The sequence below is a fragment of the Spermophilus citellus genome (genome assembly GCF_964194105.1).
Source record: "Spermophilus citellus genome assembly, chromosome: 9".
NCBI lineage: Eukaryota > Metazoa > Chordata > Mammalia > Rodentia > Sciuridae > Spermophilus > Spermophilus citellus.
In genome coordinates this window covers 27,361,800-27,385,304 of record NC_138191.1, presented here as the reverse complement: position 1 = coordinate 27,385,304, position 23,505 = coordinate 27,361,800, and the positions used below count along the sequence as shown (strand labels likewise).

General features: G+C 41.3%; 1 protein-coding gene across 1 annotated transcript in view; it reads left to right on the top strand.

Annotated features, from left to right (window-relative positions):
• FNDC7 (fibronectin type III domain containing 7) overlaps positions 1-23,505 on the top strand; it is a gene marked incomplete at its 5' end in the record, with an annotated part of 30,423 nt that overhangs the window by 4,899 nt on the left and 2,019 nt on the right. Inside the window, 10 exon segments of the mRNA XM_081305501.1 lie at positions 1,121-1,365; positions 1,367-1,376; positions 2,329-2,589; positions 7,095-7,352; positions 8,928-9,182; positions 11,503-11,760; positions 13,647-13,901; positions 15,213-15,467; positions 17,914-18,174; positions 21,008-21,037. Coding sequence (XP_081161627.1) covers positions 1,121-1,365; positions 1,367-1,376; positions 2,329-2,589; positions 7,095-7,352; positions 8,928-9,182; positions 11,503-11,760; positions 13,647-13,901; positions 15,213-15,467; positions 17,914-18,174; positions 21,008-21,037 — 2,088 coding nt within the window.

The following is a 23,505-nucleotide window of genomic DNA, read 5'->3' as shown; positions in this document are numbered from 1 at the left end:
CCACTTGGATCTCCTACATCCCAAACGTTTTTTGTGTCTGTGGATTTGGTAAAGGGGTAAGTATGGTTACTGTTCTATGTCTCCTATCCCATACCCAAAATATAGGAATGCCTTGTGTAAGCTCAGGATGCAAGCATTTACATCCCCATGGCAAACCATAGCCAGGCCCACAGAAGAAGGGACCACAGCATCACATTTTTTATGCTGAGACAGATGTTGTTTTTTAATTAATTAATTAATTTTATGGTGCTGAAGATTGAACCCAGTGCCTCCCACATGCTAGGCAAGCGCTGTACCATGGAGCCACTACCCCTGCCCAAGACAAATGTCTTGATAGAGAAAAGGAGAATAAAGTTTTTTTTATTTTATGTAAAAGAATCTGAAAATGGTTATACTCCTGTGTTAGGAACATACTATGAAGTAATCATCACAAAGGACTCAATACTCCCTCTTTCCTCCATGAGAATGAATGCCAGTGGGGACGTGGGCAGAGTGCATAAGTGACGACAGCCACCAGAGAGCTCCAGACGGAGGTGGTTCCAGCTGGAAGCAGGGAGCCAGTTTCCGGACTGGGAGGGAACACCAATGGCCAAGCAACCTGGGAAAGTCTCCTTTCAGAGCTCCACCCACAATCCCTTCCCACGCTTATTTAACTTATTTAAAAGGGCAAGTGGTACATGTCTGTAATCCCAGTGACTCTGGAGGCTGAAGCCAGAGGACTGCAAGTTTGAGGCCAGCCTTATCAATTTAGCTAGGCCCTAAGCAATGTAGAGAGAGATATGTCTCAAAATAAAAAAATAAATAAAAATAAAAAGGATTGGGGCTGTATCTCAGTGGTGCAGTGCTCCCAGGTTCAATCCTCAGTACAAAAATAAAATAAAAAATAAGTACAACTGGGGGTGGGGGTGGGGGGACTCTGAAATTCCGTCCCGAGAGAGAGGTTTGAGCTTCTGCTCTCCTCTGGCGAACAACTGTAGCTTTCTTTCCCTCTGTCTTATCATGATCTGGAAAATGAGGGCAAAGCTTATGTATAAAGGATGGCATAAGAAGAGAAAAATGATGAAAGAAGTAACCCTTCCAGATATCCTGGCTAATGGACAACTTAAAAAATCTCTTTCAGCTCCCCAAATACCCACTATTGATCAAGCATATTCAAAAATCAGCAACAGTATCACTGTGGAATGGGCCACAGTGCCAGGGGCCACCAGTTACCTGCTCACAGCTGAAGATGGGGACACAGTCATTGAAACCATGGTGGCCAATTCCCCAGGCACTGTAACAGGCCTGAAGGCTGCGACCTTGTACCAAATCACCATCAGATCCATCAGTGCCGCTGGCAGAAGCCAGGCATCACCTCCAAAGCAGGGCAAAGACAGGTAGCTGATGCTCATCCTCTGTGACCTATGACCTAGATCAATTATAATGATGCTGCAAATGCACAAGGCAGTTTGGTGTCACACGGGTGCCACAATTCAGGGCCCAGAAGTGAAAAATCACCAAATGATATTTTCTGGCAACTCAGGTATCTGTGGAGGAGGTGGTATTTAAATGCCTCATGATTTTGCTTTGAACATAAAGTCCTTCTGGACATCTTTAAATGTATCCCTGCTTTTACATATCTGAAAAGAAGTTCTATTTTTAACCGTACTGAATAAAGGATACATACAAGGCAAAGAGAGATCAGTAGAGGAAAGGGATTGGGGGACTGGAGGAGGGAAAGATGGGTGGAAGTGCCAGGAAGTGATTGGCCAATTTATATTGTTGTGTAGTATGCATGCATGAAAATGTAACAAGTTCCATCATTACTGTACACCAATTAAATTTGCGCAACTATAATGCACCAATTAAAAAAAAGAATACGTAGAAGGGTTTTTCCACATTTTAACCACATGGTATACCTGTTAACAAAAACATTTGAAGTTTACCATCAGCATTATTTACACTGATTTGATAAAGTTGTTCCTAGGCATATTTCTAAAAAGTTGTGTGCACATTGAAATGGTATAAACATAATTTTTATAATTGATTCATATTATGATTATAGGAATATTTTGTCTGAGTTCTGGCTAACTTCCCACTGAAAGTAGTGTCTAATATTTAAAGTTTCCCTTTGTCTCTGCCACATCATTTATGATTAATACACACTTAAATAGTGATTATTTAAGGGAACTCTATAATTAATAACTTTATAAATCAAATAATTATAAGATGAAAATCAATCTCAATAGATAATCAACCTGAACTTACGTATTCCTAAATAACTTGAATTATCCTCTATTGGACTTTTAAACACAAATGCAGTTTTTCATTTTGCTTTTGTCTCCTTAGTGTTGGCTGCACCAATTCTGGAAGTAAGCTCTCCAAGTCCAGACTCTATCCTTGTGCAGTGGGAAGCTGTATATATGGCAATCGGATTCTCTGTGTCCATTATGCAAGCCAATGGCTTAGGTAGAATTTGGAAGGAGAATACTACAAATACCTCCTTGACCTTCAGCAGTCTAGATGCCGGGACTCTCTACACCATAAAAGCCTATGCATGGAATGCCAATGGAATCCCTGGGGATGACTCCACCTGCAATCAGAGAACAAGTAAGGACTTCTCAGCTCAGCCTCAAACAATCTCATTTTTTATTAATGAGGGGGGCTGTGCATTGCAACCATCAAGAGCAATGTTAAGTGATAAGTACAGAGCAGCTGGCAGCAGCTGTTTAAATTTATTATGAAGTTATTTATAGTGCCTTGACTATTCCTCCGTGGCAGTTTAAATGCTTACTGCATGGATAAAGAAATGCTGCAGAGAATACAAGCAGCATGGCAGCTTCCCCTCTGAAATCCAACTCAGTTGCTGCATATGCATTTGATATCACGATTTTTGTTAGGTTTACCAATCACCCCTTGTCTCTTCCTGAGTTCAGCGATAGTCTAGACAAAAAGAATTGGACCAAACAGGAATTCATTTATTCAACAGACATTCAGTGAGCATATGCCGGCTTCAGTGCAGAGATACAGCAGCAAACAAGACAGAGTTCCTGATATCCTGGTGCTTCATGCTGTGATAGGAGTCAGTGTTTCAGATGTGTTTCCCAAAGGCCTCCACCTAGGCCTGAGGCTGACACCTGCTTCCCACCACCTCTCCTCTAGTTGTAGGCAGAGAAGCTGCATTGTGCAGGTTGTGTTCTCTCACCATCCCCACCCCAGGGACACCTGGCTGGGGAATGCAGCTTAATAACTGCAAATCCAAACGGAACTGCTGGGATGAGCCAGGAGAATGAGAGGGTGGGAGGGGGGAGAGGGAGAGAGGGAGAGAGAATATGACAGTTGAATATGACAGTTTTCTTCTCTTGAGTAAGCTATCTGCTGGCAATGTGACCTAAATAGATGCCAGACTCGCACCAACCAGATTAACAGGATTAGCTGTTATATCCCTTGGGGGAGGACCAGGAAAGATCAGGAAGAAACCAGAAATGTTCTCTTTAGTTTTTGGAGGGGAATGGAAACTCTATGATCTATGGCCAAGACAGAAATGTAGAGAGAAGAATTTGCCTTGCATGCTACTTCTCTAGGAGAAACCATAGCAAGTAGCCCCAAGGTGATTTGTGATGGGCTTGGTGAGTCAGGATATTTGTGACAAACAGGCTCCTGGGCCTTTTCCTAGGCTAGCTGGTTTGCTTGCTTGTTTCCTTGCCCCGCCCCCGCACCCCCCCCCATGCACCCCCACCTCATCTTCCCACAAAAAATTGTTGAGGGCTCACTCTGAGCTGGGCAGAATCCAGTTGATGGGAATACAACATCAAATAAAGCATGCTCCCACTCAAAGATATGATTATATCTAAAGATGCAAAAAATCGCTTCTCGGCCTTTTGGCTAAGATCAAGTGTAAAGATGCATAAATCCACAGTCATGGTTCTGTGTAACAAGTGCTTTGATGGAGTCACACAAACACAGTGTGGCACAGGAGAGAGCATCTGTATCAGGTTGGGGGACTGAGAGAGCCATCTGGTTTCCTGCAGGCCTTCTCCTTTACTTGTTTCCCCATGTTTTGAAAAGTCTTAGAGCCCCGCGAGGTGGTGCACTCCTATAATCCCAGCGGCTCTGCAGGCTGAGGCAGGAGGATCACGAGTTCAAAAGCCAGTCTCAGCAATTTAGCGAGGCACTTAGCAACTCAGCAAGACCCTGTCTCTAATAAAATATTTTTAAAAAAGGGCTGAGGATGTGGCTCAATGTTTAAGTTCCCTTGTGTTCAATCCCTAGTACCAAAAATAAATAAAGTCTTAGAGTTTGAATTTAGCCTCTGTATTAGATTGCTAGGGCTGCTGTCACCAAGTGCCACAAACAAGCTGGCTTAAACAATAGAAATTGATTGTTTCACAATTGTGGAAGCAAAGTCTGAAGTCTAGGTGTTGGCAGGGTTGGTTCTTTTTTTTTTTTTTTTTTTTTAACCAAGGATTGAACGCAGGGGTTCAATTGAATCACTGAGCCACATTCCTAGCCATTTTTATTGTTATTTTGAGATAGGGTCTCTCTAAGATGCTTAAGGCCTCACTAAGTTGCTGAGACTGGCTTTGAACTTTCGATATTCCTGCCTCAGCCTCACTGGGATAACAGGCAAGTGCCACGCTGCCCAGTTAGGGTTGGTTCCTTTTGAGGGCCATGAGGGAAGGATCTGTTCAGAACTTTTTCCTTGGCCTGTGAGTGTGCTTGTCTTTGTCTGGATCTCTTTTCATAAGAACATCAGCCATATGTGGGCACCTTGGCACACTTATAATTCCAGTGACTCAGGAGGCTGAAGCAGGAAGATCACAAGGTTGAGGCCAGCCTGGGCAACTTATCGAGACCCTCTCTCAAAATAAAATAAAAATGGTTGGGGATGTGGCTTAATGGTAAAGTGTCCCTGGGTTCAATTCCTAGTACTAAAAAATAAACAAGCTGATGTAATTCATACATAGAGATATAAATATACCTGGAGAACTGGGGACATGGCTCAGTGGTACAGTACCACATAGCATACTAGGCCCCGGGTTTGAGGTAGTAGTGGGGGAAACATTGATCCTATTGAATTAGATCCTATCCTATGACCCTATTTCCAAATAAGGTCACAGTCTTGAGGGCACTAGGGATTAGGACTTTGACGTACATGTTTTGGGAGGAATGACTTCAACTCGTAACAGTTTCCCACTATCCTACCTATTTTTCCTAGTTATCCCATATCCCATATGGGAACTACATTGTCCTAAACTTCTGTAGGGTACACTTAACAGCCTTTGGCCTAGCACTACCTACCCCAAAGCGACCTTCCTTTGTAGATGAATTGACCCTGCAGTGGGGGAAAGGGACCTGTGGAGATGACCTATAAGGGAAACACAGCAGGTACCTGTCTTGTGGAGAATGAGTTGGGTCCCCATGTCTTCAAATAGGGTCTTTCCTGTACTCCAGATGTGACCAGAGGATGTTATCTCTGCTCAAGTTCTGCTGGGTGGTCTTCATTACAGTACAGATTCCAAAGGTGATCTGAAGCCAGTTTCTCTCCCCACTTGGCCCAGTGGACATATGTCCCCCAACTTTTTTTAACAGGATAGCCCAGAAGATAAGGAGGCATATTTATAATTTAGGGGAAAGTACTTGGGAGACACTGAGAGTGCGTAAGGTGTCATCGCTCTCAATATTTTCCTTCCTTCCCTTTAATTTACAAAGGAAATGTTTACTCCTCCAGAAACAATTGTGACCTAGCAGGGGTCAAAAATAATGAAAGGATATGTTTGCTTCATCAATCAGTAACAAAATATTTGGCCTATCATGTAATGATAACATACTCATATGGCACTTTTAATTCTTCATATTTATTTTTGGGGTGCTTGGGATTGAACCCAGAACCTCACAGTGCTAAGCGCATACTCTATCACCAAGCTATATCCACCGTGCCCCCATTTATAATCTCATTTTATTCTATAATCACTTGCAGTTTTTGTTTGTTTTTGAAGTCCTGGGAATTGAACCCAGGGCCTCATACATGCTCGGCAGATGCTCTACCACATCCTGAGACCCCTTTCCCCACCATATTTATTATTGGTGCATTACAATTTTACATAACGATGGGAATCATTACATATCTGTTTATGCACACAATATAACATTACAATTTGGCCAAAGTCATTCCCCAGCATTTCTCTTTTTCTTCCTCTTCTTCCTCCTTCTCCTTCCTTCCCTCTACTCTACACGTCTCCCTTCAATTTCCATGAGAACCCCTGTCATTTTTCTTCTCTTTTTTTCTACTCTAGCTTCCACAAATGAAAGAACATAAAAGACCCTTGGTTTTCTGAGTTTGGCTTATTTGGCATAACATAATGTTCTCAAGTTTCATCCATTTTCCTGCAAAATGACTTAATTTCATTCTTCTTTATGGCTGAATAAAACTTCATTTTGTGTATATATCACATTTTCTTTATCTACTCATCACTGATGAACACCTAGTCCATCCCCTTTTTTAAATTTTGTTTTCTGACAGGGTTTTGGTAAGTTGCCCAGGCTGGTCTAGAACTTGAGAGCCTCCTACCTCAGCCTCTCAAGTAGCTGGGATTACAGGCCTGTGCTGCCACACCTGGCTATTTGTTAAACAGTATATTCATGGGGCTGGGGTTGTGGCTTAAGCGGTAGCGTGCTCGCCTTGCATGCGCAGGGCGCTAAGTTCGATCCTCAGCACCACATACCAATAAAATAAAGATGTTGTGTCCACTGAAAACTAAAAAATAAACATTAAAAAAAATAGTATATTCATATATGCATGCATGCATGAAAGTATATATATTTTTTGCACCTGTATAGGCACTGACCTTATATCCATTTTGTAGATGTGAAAAAAATTAACAAATAGTTGAAATAATATGGCCAGGGTCACATAGATATATGAGTTCACATAGTTAATGGCAGATGTGTTACCAGTTCCCAGGTATCCAAAATCCCAATTTTATGCTTTGAATGCTTGTATTTATCCAACTATTGGTGTACCTTATTATCCACTGAGCTCTTTAACATTGTTAGGCTACGTCTCACTTGGCTTGAGGTGGTTATAAAATCTTAATTGTCTTTCAAAAACATAGGTCCTCGTGCTCCTGCCAACATTCAAGTCTCTTTTGACAGTGGGGCTCTGAAGGCATTTGTTTCATGGACACCGACAGAAGGAGCCTTCAACTATACTGTGATGGCTTTGAGTGGTTCTTCTGAGCGGAGCTGCAGTACAACTTTCAGCTCCTGCAGCATCTCTTCCCTCCAGTGTGGAACTGAGTACCTGATTTCCGTTTTAGCAAGTAATGATGCTGGATCTAGCAAGTCCTCTTCAGCAGGGACCCTGAAGACAGGTATGTAAACAAGAGTGAGAACCCTGCAGGGCTGGCGAGTCAAAGTCCCTGACCATATTCCAGAACACTCTGGAAGCAGTCAAAACCAAAGCCTGGTCTAAATGAAAAAAGCACTGAGTTGGACATTCTCATGAGTTTGAATAAGGTGGATAGGGAAACCCGGTTTTGTGAATTTTGAAAAAGCACTGCTTTGAATATGTAGAGGCCTGGCTTTTATTCCAGATCTTCCATTAGTTAGTTTTTTTTTTTTTCCATTTTTATTATCTTATTTTTGAGACAGAATCTTGCTGTATTGCTCAGGCTGGCTGAATTCTTGGGCTCAAGTGACCATCCTGTCTCCGCTTTCTGGCTTCGTCTTCATTTTTAAAGAAGATCCAATTGGAGGGATTTTGTTTTTGTTTCTGTTTGGTACTGGAGATTACCCAAGAGTGTTTTGCCACTGAGCTACATTCTCACCCCTTTTTATTTTTTATTTTGAGACTTTTGAGACAAGATCTTGTTAAGTTGCCTAGAGCCTTATTAAGTTGCTTAGGCTGTCCTTAAACTTGAAATCCTCCTGCTCCAGCTTCCCAAATCATTGGGATTATAGGCATGTGTCACTGGGCCTGGCCAGCTGGAGTTATACACACAGCTCTAAATGTGAAATACAGACAACTGTCTCTTATTGACATTAAGTTTCATGACAGAGACTTGGTGGGAGATTTTTTTTTTTCTTTTGGTAACAGAGATTAAACATTCAACCACATTCAACCAGAGGCATTCAACCATTGAGCTACATCCCCACCTTTTTTTTAATATTTTATTTCCCTGAGTTGCTTATGACTTTGCTGGCTTTGACCTTGTGGTCCTCCTGCCTCAGCCTCCAAAGGTGGGAGATATTTTTAAAGATGAAGATATTTCTAGTTCTGAACCCAAGTAGCTGGTTTATAGGCCTGGATCACCATGCACAGCAAAATCCCCGTATTTTAAAATGACTACCAGGGGCTGGGGATGTGGCTCAAGTGGTAGCGCACTCGCCTGGCATGCGTGCGGCCCGGGTTCGATCCTCAGCACCACATACAAACAAAGATGTTGTGTCCGCCAAGAACTAAAAAATAAATATTAAAAATTCTCTCTTACTCTCTTTTTTTTTCTTTTTATTTTTTTCTTTTTATTTTTTAGTTATCGGTGGACACAACATCTTTGTTTGTATGTGGTGCTGAGGATCGAACCCGGGCCGCATGCATGCCAGGCGAGCGCGCTACCGCTTGAGCCACATCCCCAGCCCTCTCACTCTCTCTTTAAAAAAAATAAAATAAAATAAAATAACTACCAAACTCTGACAGCCCATTATTTCTCTCATATGATGAGAGAATGTGAATAGGTCTTTGTGGTTTGCTGTAGCTTAGACTTTTGTTCTCTAAGGAAAATCTTCTAACGTTTCTGGTACATAATTTTTCATATTGTACACCAAATTCAATCTATTACAAAACTCATAATTGCTGATTTGGGTTGTTCTTGGATAATTGCAAAGATGCAAAAAAAAAAAATCTCCTGCAATAGTCTTACAACTGGTTATTATTGATTACTTCTTAGTGGCTTGTGCACCTGGAAGAGTGATGATCCAAGAAGATCCCCCTGGCCATCTGTCTGTGGCTTGGTCCAATGTAGATCTGGGTGATTACTACGTGGCTTTTGTGAAGAGTGATGATGGCTGGGAAGTACACTGTAATACATCCACCACCCAGTGCAGCTTCTTATCTGAGTGTGGCTTCACTTACTTTATTAGCGTTTTTGCCTATAACAAGGCAGGGCAGAGTCCTTTGGGTGATGTATTCAATTATACAACAGGTAAGTCACATTTGATGTTTGTAAAGGGAGTCTGAGTTCACTAAACTCAGCAGCAGAGTAGGTCACCACCTGGGAGTCATTCTAGAGCCAGGAATGCAAAATGAATGTTTTGTTTCATTCTTCCCAGACTAGGAAAATTTGACTTTGTGAACCCAAACTTTACAAAAATGCAAGGTTAGCTAGGTGTAGCACTCCATGCCTGTAATCTCTGGGACTTAGATTGCAAGTTCTAGGCCAGACTTGCCTGGGCAACTTAGCCAGATCCTGAAAAGCATATAGCTCTAGCATGCTCTGAAAGTTGAATCGTCCACAAAGATCTAGTTACTGTACAGGCCTGGATGCTGAAGAGGATGCAGCTCTCCATTTGAGGAGTCTACTCTGTTTCTGGGACCAGAGAGACAGATGCAATAGCCAAGATGCTACATGGTTTGGAGGGCTTTGGAGTACAACACCTGGTTTTAAGTTCTAACTCGACCATGCCAAGGGACGATGATGTCTACCTTGCTACTTCCTTAGTATCCTTCACTAAAAGTGGGACAAATAATAATAACATAAATGTGAAAAGGACTTTGTATGTAATAAAGCAGAATGCAAATATTTTCATGATCATGATTATTACCATGACTACTCTCCTCCACTAGGCTTGGAATTTGTATTGGGCATAGATTATGTTTTATTTATCTGTCACCAGTGCTTATCATAGTGTGATCAGCATAGGGGAGATGCTCAATTTTTGAAGAATGAATGGAGTAACTTGGAATTAATTAACTATCTTTACAAATAAGAATAATATAGTTATATAAAATATTTGCTTGATTATAAAAAATTTTACCAGTTTGAGGGGTCCAAATAATTGGTGCTTTGGGAATTTGGAATTTGAAGTAAGCGGCTATCATTAAGATTCAAGAACACACAGGAGGGACTTCCAAAAGGAGTGGCCTTGAGCTGGAGTTTAGAATGGATGGAATGTAGGTGGGGCAAGAACTTCTCAGAGAAACCCCAATCCTGTTAGACATTTGTTAGGCAGGCTTTTTAAGGTCTCTTCTAAGATTTACTAATACAATCATGCTCCCCTCTCCCACACCCCAGCTTTATCCGGTTTAGTGTCTGGAAAGAGTGATAGCATCTGAGAAGTTAGGATGACCTTGTTAGGCAGAAAAGGGGAAAGGCTTTCTTGTAGGGGGTTCACAGTCTTCAAGGCTCTTGTAGTGAGAGCACAAAATAGAGTATTGAGAGGTCTGATATGTGTGGAGGGGGGGACATCTGAATATTACAGCTTGTAATGACCTTCAATGTCATACTGAGAATTTATCCTATATGCAGTGAGAGGCCAAAGTTGGAACTGAATGCATAACTGATTATTATTATTATTATTATTATTATCATCATCATCATCATCCCATCATCATTATTAATTTATTTTTTGGTACCAGGAATCGAACCCAGTGGTGCTTAGCCACTGAGCCACAATTCCCAGCCCTTTTTATTTTTTTTATTTTGAGACAAGATCTGACTAAGTTGCTTAGGGCCTTGCTATATTTCGGTAGCTGGCCTCAAATTTGTGATCCCCCTGCCTCAGCCTCCGAGTCACTGGGATTACAAGCATGTGCCACTGTGCCTGGCCATGTAACTGATTTTTTAAAAAAATATATTATTTTTAGTTGTTGATGGATCTTTATTTTTATTTACTTATTTATATGTGGTGCTAAGAATCAAACCCAGTGCCTCACACATGCTAGGCAAGCACTCTATTGTTGAGCTACAACTCCAGCACCCATGTAACTGATTTTTGAGCACACACACACAAAAAAATGGGTCTCTTTTCTCTCTTGAAATTACAGAACCAATAACAATATGGGGCACTGATTGAACAGTGAAGGAGATTTTTGTTCTTGGCCAAAAATAGAAGTGGGGGATAAACTCACAAATCAAGTTCTCATCCCTTGGGGGTCAGGAAGTTATAGGGTTAAAGAAATGAGGAGGAGGAATACTCATGTCTTTTTTTCTGAGGTTAGAGGTTGTCTAGTGTTCCCTCTGAGAGCCAGCTTAGATGATCCAACTGGTGTTTCAGCCAGTCCTGCTGAAGAGGAACTTCTGGCCTTCAGACAAGAAAAGCTAGAGCATGGTAAAAATTCTGTTAGGTCACCCAGCAGAACAGGACCGGACCGCGGTAGGGTAGATGACAAACATACCTGTCGGAGGATATTGCAGTAGTGTAGGAGTATGGTGACAAAGGCCTTGAGGAAGTCAGGCCTCGAGGACCCCCTCTGGTGGCATTGCTCCTGCATTGACCTCATTCCCTCTGGGCTCCTACTTTCAGCTCCCTGTTGTCCTAGTGACATTAACCCAGTGCTGGTGTCCAGCGAGAGAGTAGAGATGGTCTGGTCTCCTGTCCGTGGCGCCGAACTCTACGAAACCAAGGCTGTGGCTGGGTCCAACGTGGTAGAGTGCAACGACACCGCCCCTGCTTGCACTCTGTCCGCTCTGGAGTGTGACACCAAGTACAGCATCACAGTATATTCCTTCAGTGAAGTCCGGGGCATCAATATGTCATGCCGTTCACGCTTTATCACCACAGGTATGGGAGAGCTATGCTTTCATTCACTGCAGCTGCGTGCCGCAGAACAGCCACTCAGCAAGACCTAAAATCCCACTAACCACTGTTTGTAGGGACCAGTAGAGTTCCTAACTGTATTAAGAAGAGATGGAAGAGAAAGTGGAAGAGGAAGGTGGGGGAAAGGAAACAAAAGGAGACCACAGGGAGAGAAGGTTTTGCCAATGACTATCTCCGCCATTCAGTTCTTTCTGCCTTTGAGGGACGTGCCTGTCCATACACCCGTGGTGTACAAGGAGGGTTTGTCTTACTTTTGATTTCAGAATTAAAAATGCTCTTAAACCTCTTCCAGTTGATTCTACACTCTAAAAACCCAATACCTGTTATGCTCGAATTCAGGACCCCCAAAGACCACCAGAGACCCAAGATCGATGTAAGCAGCAAAGAGGTGTTTATTGCGAGCTAGCTTGGTCCTCCGCGCGCACACACAGCAACTGGTGACGCTGAGAGGCCACGAGCCCAGGGTTTGCAGCATTTTTATACATTTTTTTGGAGAGGGCAGGGACTTCACATACATCATAGCAAATCATCACACACCTCGGGAAAATCAAATAACAACTCTAAAACATGATTAGCACATTCACTGGGGGGAACAAGTTGGGTAGGGGTGATTGGTCAGAACAAAAGGGGTATTGGTTTGAACTGATTGGTTTGAGCCAAGAGGGGTGTACGTGCTGAACTACATGGTTTCCCAATATGTTATCAACCACCATAAACTACTGGGAGGGTCATCTGGCATCCCAGGTATTTCCCTGTCTCATGCTGATTGGTGGCTGCTAGGGGGTTGCTATGGATCTCCACCTAGCCTGGTTGAGTCAGGGACACCTGGGGCAGCAGATCTCTCCTGTTATTTGTAGATAAACAACTTGGCAGGGTGGGAATGTGCCTAGGAGTGCTCTGTGGGTTTTTCCAAGGACAAAGGTCATGTCCCTTTCTTGGACAGGCTTTGCTCTGAGGTAGAGGCTGGTTTTTCATACCTTATGTCAGTGTCAACAGTTTTCCACACAAAGTCTCTAGAAATTTGGTCTATGTGCAAGATATTTTTGAAAACTATGATGGTAGGATGTTGTTATTGTTGTTGTTGTTGGTGGTGGTGGTGGTGGTGGTGGTGTGTGTGTGTGTGCGCGTGCGCGTGTGTGTGTATGGTGCTGGGGATTGAATCCTGGAGTCTCTACCACTGAGCTACATCCCCAGCTCTTTTTATTCTTTATTTTGAGGTGTAATGTAGTCTCATTAAGTTGCTTATAGGTTAGCCTTGAACTTGGGATCCTCCTGCCTCATCCCAAATCACTGGAATTACAGTGTGTGCTATGCCCAGCCTGTTAATTTTACTGCGGGGCGGGGGGGGGGGGGTGTCCTATTTTTTTCCAGTAGCAGGGAATTGAACCCAGAGGAACTTAACCACTGAGCCACATCCCCAGCTTTCTTTAAATTTTATCTTGAGACAGGGTCTCACTAAGTTGCTTAGAGCTTTGCTAAGTTGCTGGGGTTGGCCTTGAACTGTGATCCTCCTGCCTCAGCCTCCGGAGACACTGGAATCATAGGAGTGTTCCGCAGTGCCTGGCAAAAAATTAATTTTAGACTAAATAACACATGTATCCCCTTTTCATTGCCCCCAACAGGCAGGCTGGAACCCAGGGTGCACTCTACCACTGAGCTACATCCCCAGCTCTTTTTATTTTTTTATTTTGAGACTGAGACTCATTAAGTTTCTTAGGCTGGCCTTGAACTTGTTGTTCTTCTGCCTCAGCCTCCCAAATCAATGGGCTTATAGGCCTGCACCACCAGACCCAGTCCACTTGTGACACTTTTGACTCAAGCTGTTTCAATTAATAATTTTAAATTTCTAGGTCCTTGCAGTCCTGAAATAATAAATATTTCCAAGGATGCCTTCTCCATGATTCATGTGCACTGGCGATCCACCAATAACGATGCCACTTACACAGTGACTGCCCAGGGGGAGAAGGGACTGTATCAATGCAGCAGCACAGGAGAGGTCTGTACCCTGGGAGACCTGCCCTGTGGCTCAGTGTTCTCAGTCACTGCTGTGGCCGAAACACAGGCAGGATGGAGTCTGCCCAGCTACAGCATGCCCCTGGAAACAGGTATGTAGCAACCACCAGCTCAAATGCTGACTTCAGGAGGTCTCTAGGACATGTTTTAAGACATGGACTTTATTTTCTACCCTGCATATGATGTAAATGCAGTACACTTAGAACTCTTTTCAAGAGTCCCAGACTTTAAAAATCAAAGTTTCAACATTTTATATGCTCTGTAAAAATATCATCAAAAGACTCTAGAATCATCTTACATTGGCATCAAAGGAGCAATGCATTGACTCTACAGAAACATTTATTAGAATTTATATTCTCTCCAGGTACAATCTGTCAAAACAGCTAACAAGTAACCAAATGAACTGATTTATTTTTTGTCTCTTTAGTTGGGCTCTTTTATATCTTTCTCTAAAAAATGCTTTCTGAGTTTCAGTTACCTTATCAGTAAGAGGGGGATAATAGCCTTAGATGGTTGTGTGTATTAAATTAATGGTGCAGAGCACTCAGCATATGACCTAATCAAAGTAAAATCTCCATAAAAGGAAAGTGCTATTGCTGGGCACAGCAGCACAGACTTGTAATCTCAGCAACTCAATAGGCAGAGGCGGAAGGATCACAAGTTCAAGGTCAGCCTAAGTAACTTAGTGAGACCCTATCTCAAAATAAAATATAAAAAAGGCTGAAGACGTAACTCAGTAGTAAAGTGCCCCTGAATTCTATCCCAGTACAAAAGAAGAAAGTTTCTATGTCTTATATAAAGGGTCTCTGAAAAATTGAAAAATTGAGACATGGTATCTTAGGAGGCTAAAAAATCAAGTTTAGTTTTTTTTTTTTTTGTTTTTGTTTTTTAATTTCAGGGCATGGGGGGTGGTGTTGGTGCCAGGGATCAAATCTTAGGTAAGTGCTCTACCACGGAGCCATAACCCCAGTGCAGGAAATCAAGTTTTTATATCAGTAATGTACTACAAAGTGCTCAGGAAAAGCAAAATATATTTTCTTGCAAATGCTATAATGTGTTCTATTGGGAGAAGAGGTGAATGGATCCGTTGCTTTGCAGTCTGTATCTAGAATTTCTCATGTTGAGGAACAAAAAGGATTATTCTGAAAGAAAAGGGAAAACCTCACACTAATCACAGCCTGTTAGTGCTCTGCATTCTTGGGGAAAGTACTCATTACAAAGAGTTGATTTTACAAGATGTAACAGAGGGTGTGACCCATGGAAAATTTTGGTTATACAATAGTAAGCTTGAGAAATTTAAGATATTGAGTGAAATGCAGACAAAGTACAATTATTAGTTGTTTTTCACAAAATCATCTTCAGTGGAAATAAAACCTAATTCTTTCTCTCTTTCCCCACTTAAGTGCCATGCTGTCCAACTGGCATGACAGTAACTCAGGTCACCCAATCAGTAATCAATGTGAGCTGGACTATTGGGATGGCAGCTCAAACCTACGTGACAGTTCTGGAATCACACATTGGACAGTCTAAGTGTCATACCCATCAAAGTCACTGCCTCCTGGGGTGTATCACGTGTGGCATCAACTACACAGTAGCATTAAAAGCAATTAGTGCCACTGGGTTGACTGCAGACTGCGCCTACCAAAGTTATTCCTCTAGTAAGTGAATTCTTTTTTAAAAAAAAAAAATATACAATTTATATAAATCAATGGTGCTCAGCAAGATAAAATAAATATGTGTCTATGATGTATTAATGATTCATTGGCTATGCTGATTATTCAATTTCTACTTAAGTTTCCAGGGGTATTCATTATTGTTATAGAGAGGGAATATTTTTATACAAGAACTATGCTTGCAGTGCAGTTTACATTTTGTAAATTTCTGGGGGAAAATGAAATAAGAATCTCTTATTGACTGGGATTAATCTGAGTTTCTTTTCCCATTCTGCCTCTCTTCTTTATTTTGAATGATACACAGATATCAATGAACTCAAACACCACACTATAGTAAGTAAATAAATTCTCAATTCTACTACTGGAGTATCAGTGAGGCCTCTGCACTTCCAGAGCCAGGCACAACCCTTCCTTCTCATTTAAAAAGATGCTGCATCTCCACCCGGTTTGCATTATAAATGCAGATTACTTTCTAAAATGTTTACAGTTTCCCCTTGACCTCAGAGCTTCAGATGCTTCTGTGGGTAGTTGGTGAATCGCCTCTCCTGCTGACCACCTTCAGGTGCATGTTTTCTGAAGGAATGACATATTTTTATGACATAAAGACTTGCAGCTGAAAGTAACTCAGGATGACAGAGTTTTCAGAAAGCAGTAGATCATACATTCTATTTGGTTTGCATTATTTTCTTATTTTCTATTATGCTACCACCTCTCTCTCTTCTAAACCACTCTAGCTCCTCCCATGATTTTGTATTTCGACAGGCTAAGATAGCAAAAATATCTGTTTACTGACAATTTTGTTACTTATCATCAGAAGGACCAAACCATCAGGGAATAACAGGGGGAAGTAAAAATGGTGCAGTGCTAGCAAATTAAGATTCATAATTCACTTAAGTAGCTGCTTGGAGGGAAAACTCTTTGAAAAACTCCTGAGGATGCCTTCCTGTCCTGAGGAAAAAAAAAAAAAAAAAGAGTACCATGATCAATTAGTTATGTCTGCCTGGGGCATGGGATAGGAAGGTTGAAATGTAATTTTGGCATCTCAGAGATAATAGAAAAAGTCTTCAACAGGGAGTCTACATAAACATGATTTCTGATAAGCTGTGTTGGCCTTATCTTCCAGGCGTCCTCACTGGTAAGCAAAAATAAAAATTAGCCAGGCACAGTGGCATACAACTGTAATCCCAGCTGTTCAGGAGTCTGAGGCAGGAAGATTGCAAGTTCGAGGCCAGCCTCAGCAACTTATGAGACCCTGTTTCTATAAAACAATAAAAAGGGATAGAGATGTGGCTCAGTGGTTAAGTGCCCCTGGGTTCAATTCTGATACCTAATAATAATAATAATAATAATAATAATAATAATAATAATATTATTCTAGCTTATTCCTTAAAGTTGTTTTGAGAATCAAATCATAATATGAAAGCATGTGCAGTATGCTTTAATTTATGTTAGCTGGATTATACTTTGTTTTGACCATCTTCCATTAATTTCATTAATTAGTTTTGGGAATATGGCCCATTGCTTATCTTCACACCTGAAAAAAATCCTTTTGAAGAATAAATCAAATGAGACTGCATATCTGTAACAACTTTTACAAAACATACAATAGCCTCTTGTGCCCTCATCAACATCTAAGGTGTGGCCTGCTCAAGGATTTTAAGAAAAGCTCAAAAGGGCTGGGAATGTGGCTCAGGCGGTAGCGCGCTCGTCTGGCATGCGTGCGGCCCGGGTTCCATCCTCAGCACCACATACCAACAAAGATGTTGTGTCCGCCGAGAACTAAAAAATAAATATTAAAAAAAAATTCTCTCTCTCTCTCTCTCTCTCTCTCTCTCTCTCTCTCTCTCTCTCTCTCTCTCTCTCCTCTCTCTTTAAAAAAAAAAAAAAAAAAAAAAAAAAGATCAAAAAAGTACCTAATCAGCTTAGCATGGATGAAATGTGGACCAAACAACCTGGTTACCATCCTGTCATGTAAGAGGCTGCTCCCAAAGTGTCATGCCACTCAGCTCAGCAAAATAGTGTTTTTCAACTAGAGATGAAGGCAATGAATTATATTTAAACTTTGTCCCACTAAAATCAAATGAAACTGGGACCCATTATCTTGACAGGGATCTTAATAGGATTCTGGGCATTTGACTCATAGTTTGAGTCACGTACAATACAGCATATCTCTGCCAAGTGTGGAACTTTTTGAATCACCATTGTTCTATGTTAAAAATTCATACCCCATACCACCCTCACACACAGATTTCTGATCATGTGGCTCAGCATTAGAAGAACTTCAACATCCCTTCAAATCTTGCTCTGTTCTATTCAGTAACTAATCATATTATTTGGAATAGTTTACTTGCATTTTTTCCCCTGAGTAATAAAGGCCATGTTTGTGTGTGATGATAGAATAAGTGACTTTGTATTTAATTTTATCCTGCAGATGCCTGCTGCCCTTTGGGGGTGAAATTATATAGGCTGGGGCCTAATGGCATCCGGATCTACTGGCAAGCCTCCAGGGGTTCTGCCAACTACAGCACTGACCTCTATGGCTCCAAAGGCATTTTCACATGCACCCCAAGTGCTGGCTTGAGTTTTTGTGATGTTACTGAAATACCCTGCGGGGATGTATATACTGTGGTGGTCTCACCCGTTGCTGAAACAGGATTGAAGCTTACTTTTTGCCCCAAAAAAATATATTCAGGTAAAGCAAGTTATGACCCCTTATTGAACCCTCAACTCAGATCTGTGAATCATTTGCTATCTGTGAAATTTCTACACGCTTCAAGGGACCCCTGAGCAATTTTTGGAATTTTGGTCTTATTCAATTTGAAGTGCTCTTCCCTTCTCAGTCTCTGTCTTACTCTTCAGGGAAAACACCAGATGCTTGTTGCTTAAATAGTAAAGAAAATTCAAAAAGATTTAAGATTAGGGGATAATTTTAACATGGTCTTAGAGATGAGGCTAGATACCCTGGTATGTTGAAAATTAAGAAACTTGAACTTTCAATTGCACAGATTGAGAATTATGATTGAGGAAAAGTTGGAAGATCAGAAAAAAAAATAATTTATAAGTTGTAAACTAGGTTTGGATATATGAGTGGGCAGACAATCTGATCACAAAATGTGGCAATCAGCGATGCCATCATTTCCACCCTCGTTGGTGGAAAGACATTACAATTCTCCAGCTCTGAGTTCCAGCAAACTCTGCCACCTTGCCCAGGGCACAGTCATATATTTTTCACACATTTCTAGAAGAAAAGAAAAGAAATGATGAAGCCCAGGCTTCACAGGCAAAAACAAGACGAGGAAGAAATAGTTCCCAAACCTTTACTAATACCCAGAATTCAAATTTTCCAATTAAAAGTAGGTGGTGACAAGAAGTCTGAGATGGCTCCTGGTGATGGAACAAGGCCAGCTCCTCCTGAAAGGGTGTTCTCACTGTCCTTGGATGTCACGCTCTGATTCCTTGTTTTTTCATCATCTTTTCCCCAAGACAAGCTGGCCCAAGGCAGGGAAGAGATAGGAACAGGTTCTTGGGGTAAGGGTGAGCTCTTTGGAAGAGGAGCCTACAGCTCAATAACAATACTTCATCGATTTGAATAATGATTTACAGTTTATCGAGTGTTTTCACATTCCATATCTCAGTGAATGATCAAAATGTTCCTAAGAGGTTCAATGGATTTTATTGTCTCCAATTATTAAACGAGGAAACCAGTGCAGAGGCTACTGAAGCTTCATCTGCAACCCTTCTCTTTTCCTAATCTCTAAATTAATCTTTACATATTTTTAATTTGTTTAGGATTTAACACCTTTTTTTCTTCTGAGTCAGGGTCTCATTCTGTTCCCTAAGTTGCCCTCAAATTCCTGGGCCCAACTGATCCCCCTGCTGAAGCCTTCTGAGTGCTGGGACTACAAGGATGTTCCTGGCCCAGTTGTCTTATGATTCACTATCTTAAAAAGGTTTTTTCATTGCTCGGTAGGATGAAATCTGATCCTCTAAGCATGGTGTTCAAGATCTTCCATGCTCCTTTTCTTATCTGTCTATATACATCTTCATTGTCCAGTAGTAATTTAATGTGAATCATTAATGAAAATTTAAAATTTTCTAGTAGCCACATTGAGAAAGTAAAATGAAACAGGTAAAATTAATAATGCATTTTAGTTAAGCCAATGTGTCTGAAATATTCTAATATCTAATCAATGTGAAAATTAAGATATTTTACCTTTTTTATACATCTGGTGTATATTTTATGCATATAGCACATCTCAGTTCAGATTAGCCACATTTCCAGTACTCAATAGCTATGTGGTGGGTAGCTACTATTTGGGTAGGCTCATTTCCCAGCACCCCTCCTGAGAGGATTCCTTTTTTTTTTTTTAATGTTTTATTAGTTATTGATGGACCTTTATTTATTTATTTGTGGTGCTGAGAATCGAACCCAGTATCTCACACATGCGAGGCAAGTGCTCTACCACTGAGCTACAACCCCAACCCCTCCTCCTGAGAGGATTCTATTTTCTAGTCTTATGGCATGGAATCATTCACACATGCCTGCCCCCAACACACATATAGACCATGCTATATCATGTTTCTGAGTAAATGCAGTACTCTTCTCTTTGTCCAGAAGAGCATTCTACTCCATCCCCATCCAGAAAACAGCCCAAATTTTCTGTTGACCTTCTCCACTTCTCATAGGCCAAGTTAGTGTTGTCCCTTTCTCGTTTGTGACCTCAAGACACCCTTATCTGTACCACAGCATATGACTGTGACTTGAATGTGTGCCATATCCCTTAATAAATGATCTCTCTGACTCTTAGTATTTACTTAGCATATAACTGTTGCTCAATATGTTTTAAATTAAAAAAGAATGAACAAGCCAATTGATGCACCCATGATCACACAGCTAAGTGAATGAGTAATGAAATCCTTTTGTTTTTTATTTTGTTTTCCTGATCCAGGCTTGCAAGTCAACCCTTAGAGACTCACTCCTCTGATGGTTTGTTAGCTGCCAGAAGTCCTTGTTAGAACTCTTTGGTGGGGTGTCATCTCAAGCCTGCTGCCATTTCACCTTAATAAGGACCTAGACTCTGGTTAGGAAATTCACCTTTTCTCAGTCTTTCTGGAAAGAAAAAAAAAAAAAAAACAAGTTTCCTCGTTTATTGCAATATCAGTGATGCCTTATTCTGATAATCAGGACAGTATCATAAATGAAGTAATAAATGCTGAGTGCTTTGTTCTAAGAACAATACTTTATGTGTATTAATTCCATTAACCCTTATAATAAACCTGTGAGGTTGGCATTCTTATTCTTATTCACTTTACCGATAAACTGAGACACTTGCACACACAAACTGAAGTGACTTGCCCAAGGTCATAGTGCTAATAGGTATCTCCTCTTATCACCCAAATTTCTTCTTATTCATTCTTTGGTTCACTTTCCTCTTATTTTTTCTTAACTTATATCTTTTTTAAAATTTACATCTTCTTAAATACATCAAGGAATGTATTTTCAGTGTTTGTGTTTTTATTTACAGTAACCTGCTCTGGAAGTACCCTTGGAATGGGTAAGTCATTTTTCTCATGAATAAAACAGAGGGACTTTTTGTTATTGCATTTGGGTCACTTAATGAAATCAGGGTCAAAGGTGATGCTCCAATTAGTTAGGCAAACGATTTCTTTCTTTGATGCAAGAGTGTCCTCCTGCCCTCCCCCCCCCCCCCACATTTTCTTTCCCATTATACTGCCCTTCAGTTCCACCAATTGAAGTAAATTCCTTTGGATTCTGGACTCTGAAGTCTTCTGGGGTCCCCCAGAAAAACGCAAAAGTTTTTTGGAGGGTCTGCTCCTTAATCTCTCCTACTTTAAAAGATTGTTCTCTTCCCTGCTGTACATTGGAATCCTTGGAGGGCTTAACATTAACTGAAGCCTGGGCTCTATTTCTAGAAAGTCTGATTCAATTGGTAGGAAGTGGAAGCTGGGCAGCAGGACTTTTTTCCTTCGGTGGTACTGGGAGTTGAACCTAAGAGCACTTTACCTACTGAGCTGCATCCTCAGGCCTTTTTGTTATTTAAAAATTTTGAGACCGGGTCTTGCTAAATTGCTGAGACTCTTGCTAAATTGCTGAGGTTGGCCTCAAACTTGTGATCCTGCTGCCTCAGCTTCCCAAATTGCTGGAGTTAAAGGCATGGATATCAGAATTTTTAAAAGCTTTTAAAGTGATTCTAAAGTGTAGTCAAGACTGAGAACTGCTGCTTTAGAGCAGTTTTTGTTTTTGTTTTTTGGTACTGGAGATGGAACCCAGGGGTGCTTTCTCACTGAGCTACATTCCCAGCCCTTGTTTTAATTGTTTTGAGACAGGGTCTTGCTAAGTTGCTTAGGGCCTTACCAAGTTGCTGAAACTGGTCTTGAATTTGCAACTCTCTTGCTTCGGCCTCCTGAATTTGACAAGCATGCACCACTGTGCCCAGCTTTCCCAAACTTTTATGTATACAAATCACCTTGGCCTTGTTAAAGTCAGATTCTGATTTGTTAGGTATGGAAGGGTGCAAGACTTTGCATTGCTAACAAAATTCAGGGCATGCTGGTGATACCCATGCTATTGTTCTGACAGACTTTTAGTCATCAGATGGGAATTTGTTAATAGCCTGCAGAGAGCTAGATGTTTTGCATGGGTGGTATCCCCAGTGGAGAAAAAGAGATGTTGAAAGGGAGTTGGAATAAAGACAACCCTCAGTGCCTTTACACTTTTGCTCAGGGCTGATGCTGTTTAGGACATTTTGGTTGCCCCCATGAAGTTACTCTTGGGTAGGACAGTGGAGATGATCACACACATAACGTCCTGGGCGCTGGCCTAGTAGGTAGCATAAACTGCTTCATGAGGAATCTTTGCCACACTCCTCTAGGGAACAGCTTGCCGTGGGACCTTAGGAAAACCCCTCAGGGAATATAATCAATTCCAAAATACAAATTCTCCTGATCCCAGTCAGATAGGGCTGGCTTCAGAGGGTGTGAGTGGAAATGAAGCCCCCCTGTCAACAAGCAACAGAGGACAGCTTCCCAGTGGTGGTCAACTCCCCACCCAACACCTTCCATTGCCAGGGCCTGGGTGGTCCAGAGTCTCTCTCCATTGCCTGTCCTCTGCCTGGGCTCCTTTTCTTCTCCCAGCCCATTGCTTCTCTGAGCACAGCAGTGCACATACTTTCCAATTCCTGACCCACCTGCAGGTCTAAAATAAGCACAATCCCTATTAATTTTTCAAGACTTTTTGTTTCCCATAGTTATAGAGAAATAGGCCTGGCTTAGTGAAAACAAACCGAGGAAACAACTAGTTATAAGAAATTGCTTTAGGGATTGTGGATGTAGCTCAGTAATAGAGCATGTGCTTACCATGTGCAAGGCCCTGGGTTCAATCCCTAGTGCATCCACCAGAAAAAAAAAAAAAAAAGCTGGGCACAGTGGTACATGCCTGTAATCCCAACCACTTGGGAGGCTGAGGCAGGAGGATGGCAAGTTCAAGGCCAGCTTCAACAATTTAGTGAGGCCCTAGCAACTTAATAAGAACCTATCCCAAAATAAAAAAATAAAAAGGGCTAGGGATGTAGCTCAGTGGTACTGGGGATTGGGTTCAATCCCCAGTGCAGCAAAATGCAAATCAAATTTCATTACACCTAAGCATTGCTACTCATCAGCATTCCCAGAGAGTTTGTTAAAAAATATACATGCTCAGGCCCCACTCTGATCTAACTAATCCTTAGGTTTTTGTATGTGTATTCAAGTCTGAGAAGGTCTGCTTAGGTAGTAGTTCTTAAACTTTGGTGTGTATCAGAATCTAAAAAAAAAAAAACCAAAAAAAACTAATAAGAAATACAGGGGTCCAGGCCCTATGCCCGTTGAAATGCTGCTGTATTTTTATTTTCTTTTTGAACCTCATGATTTTACTGTCTTAATAAGAAAATGAAAAATGAAGCTTAGAACTGGATCACTTGGCCTTTCTCTTCTTATTTCCCACCAGTTCAGCCTCCAGCACAATCTT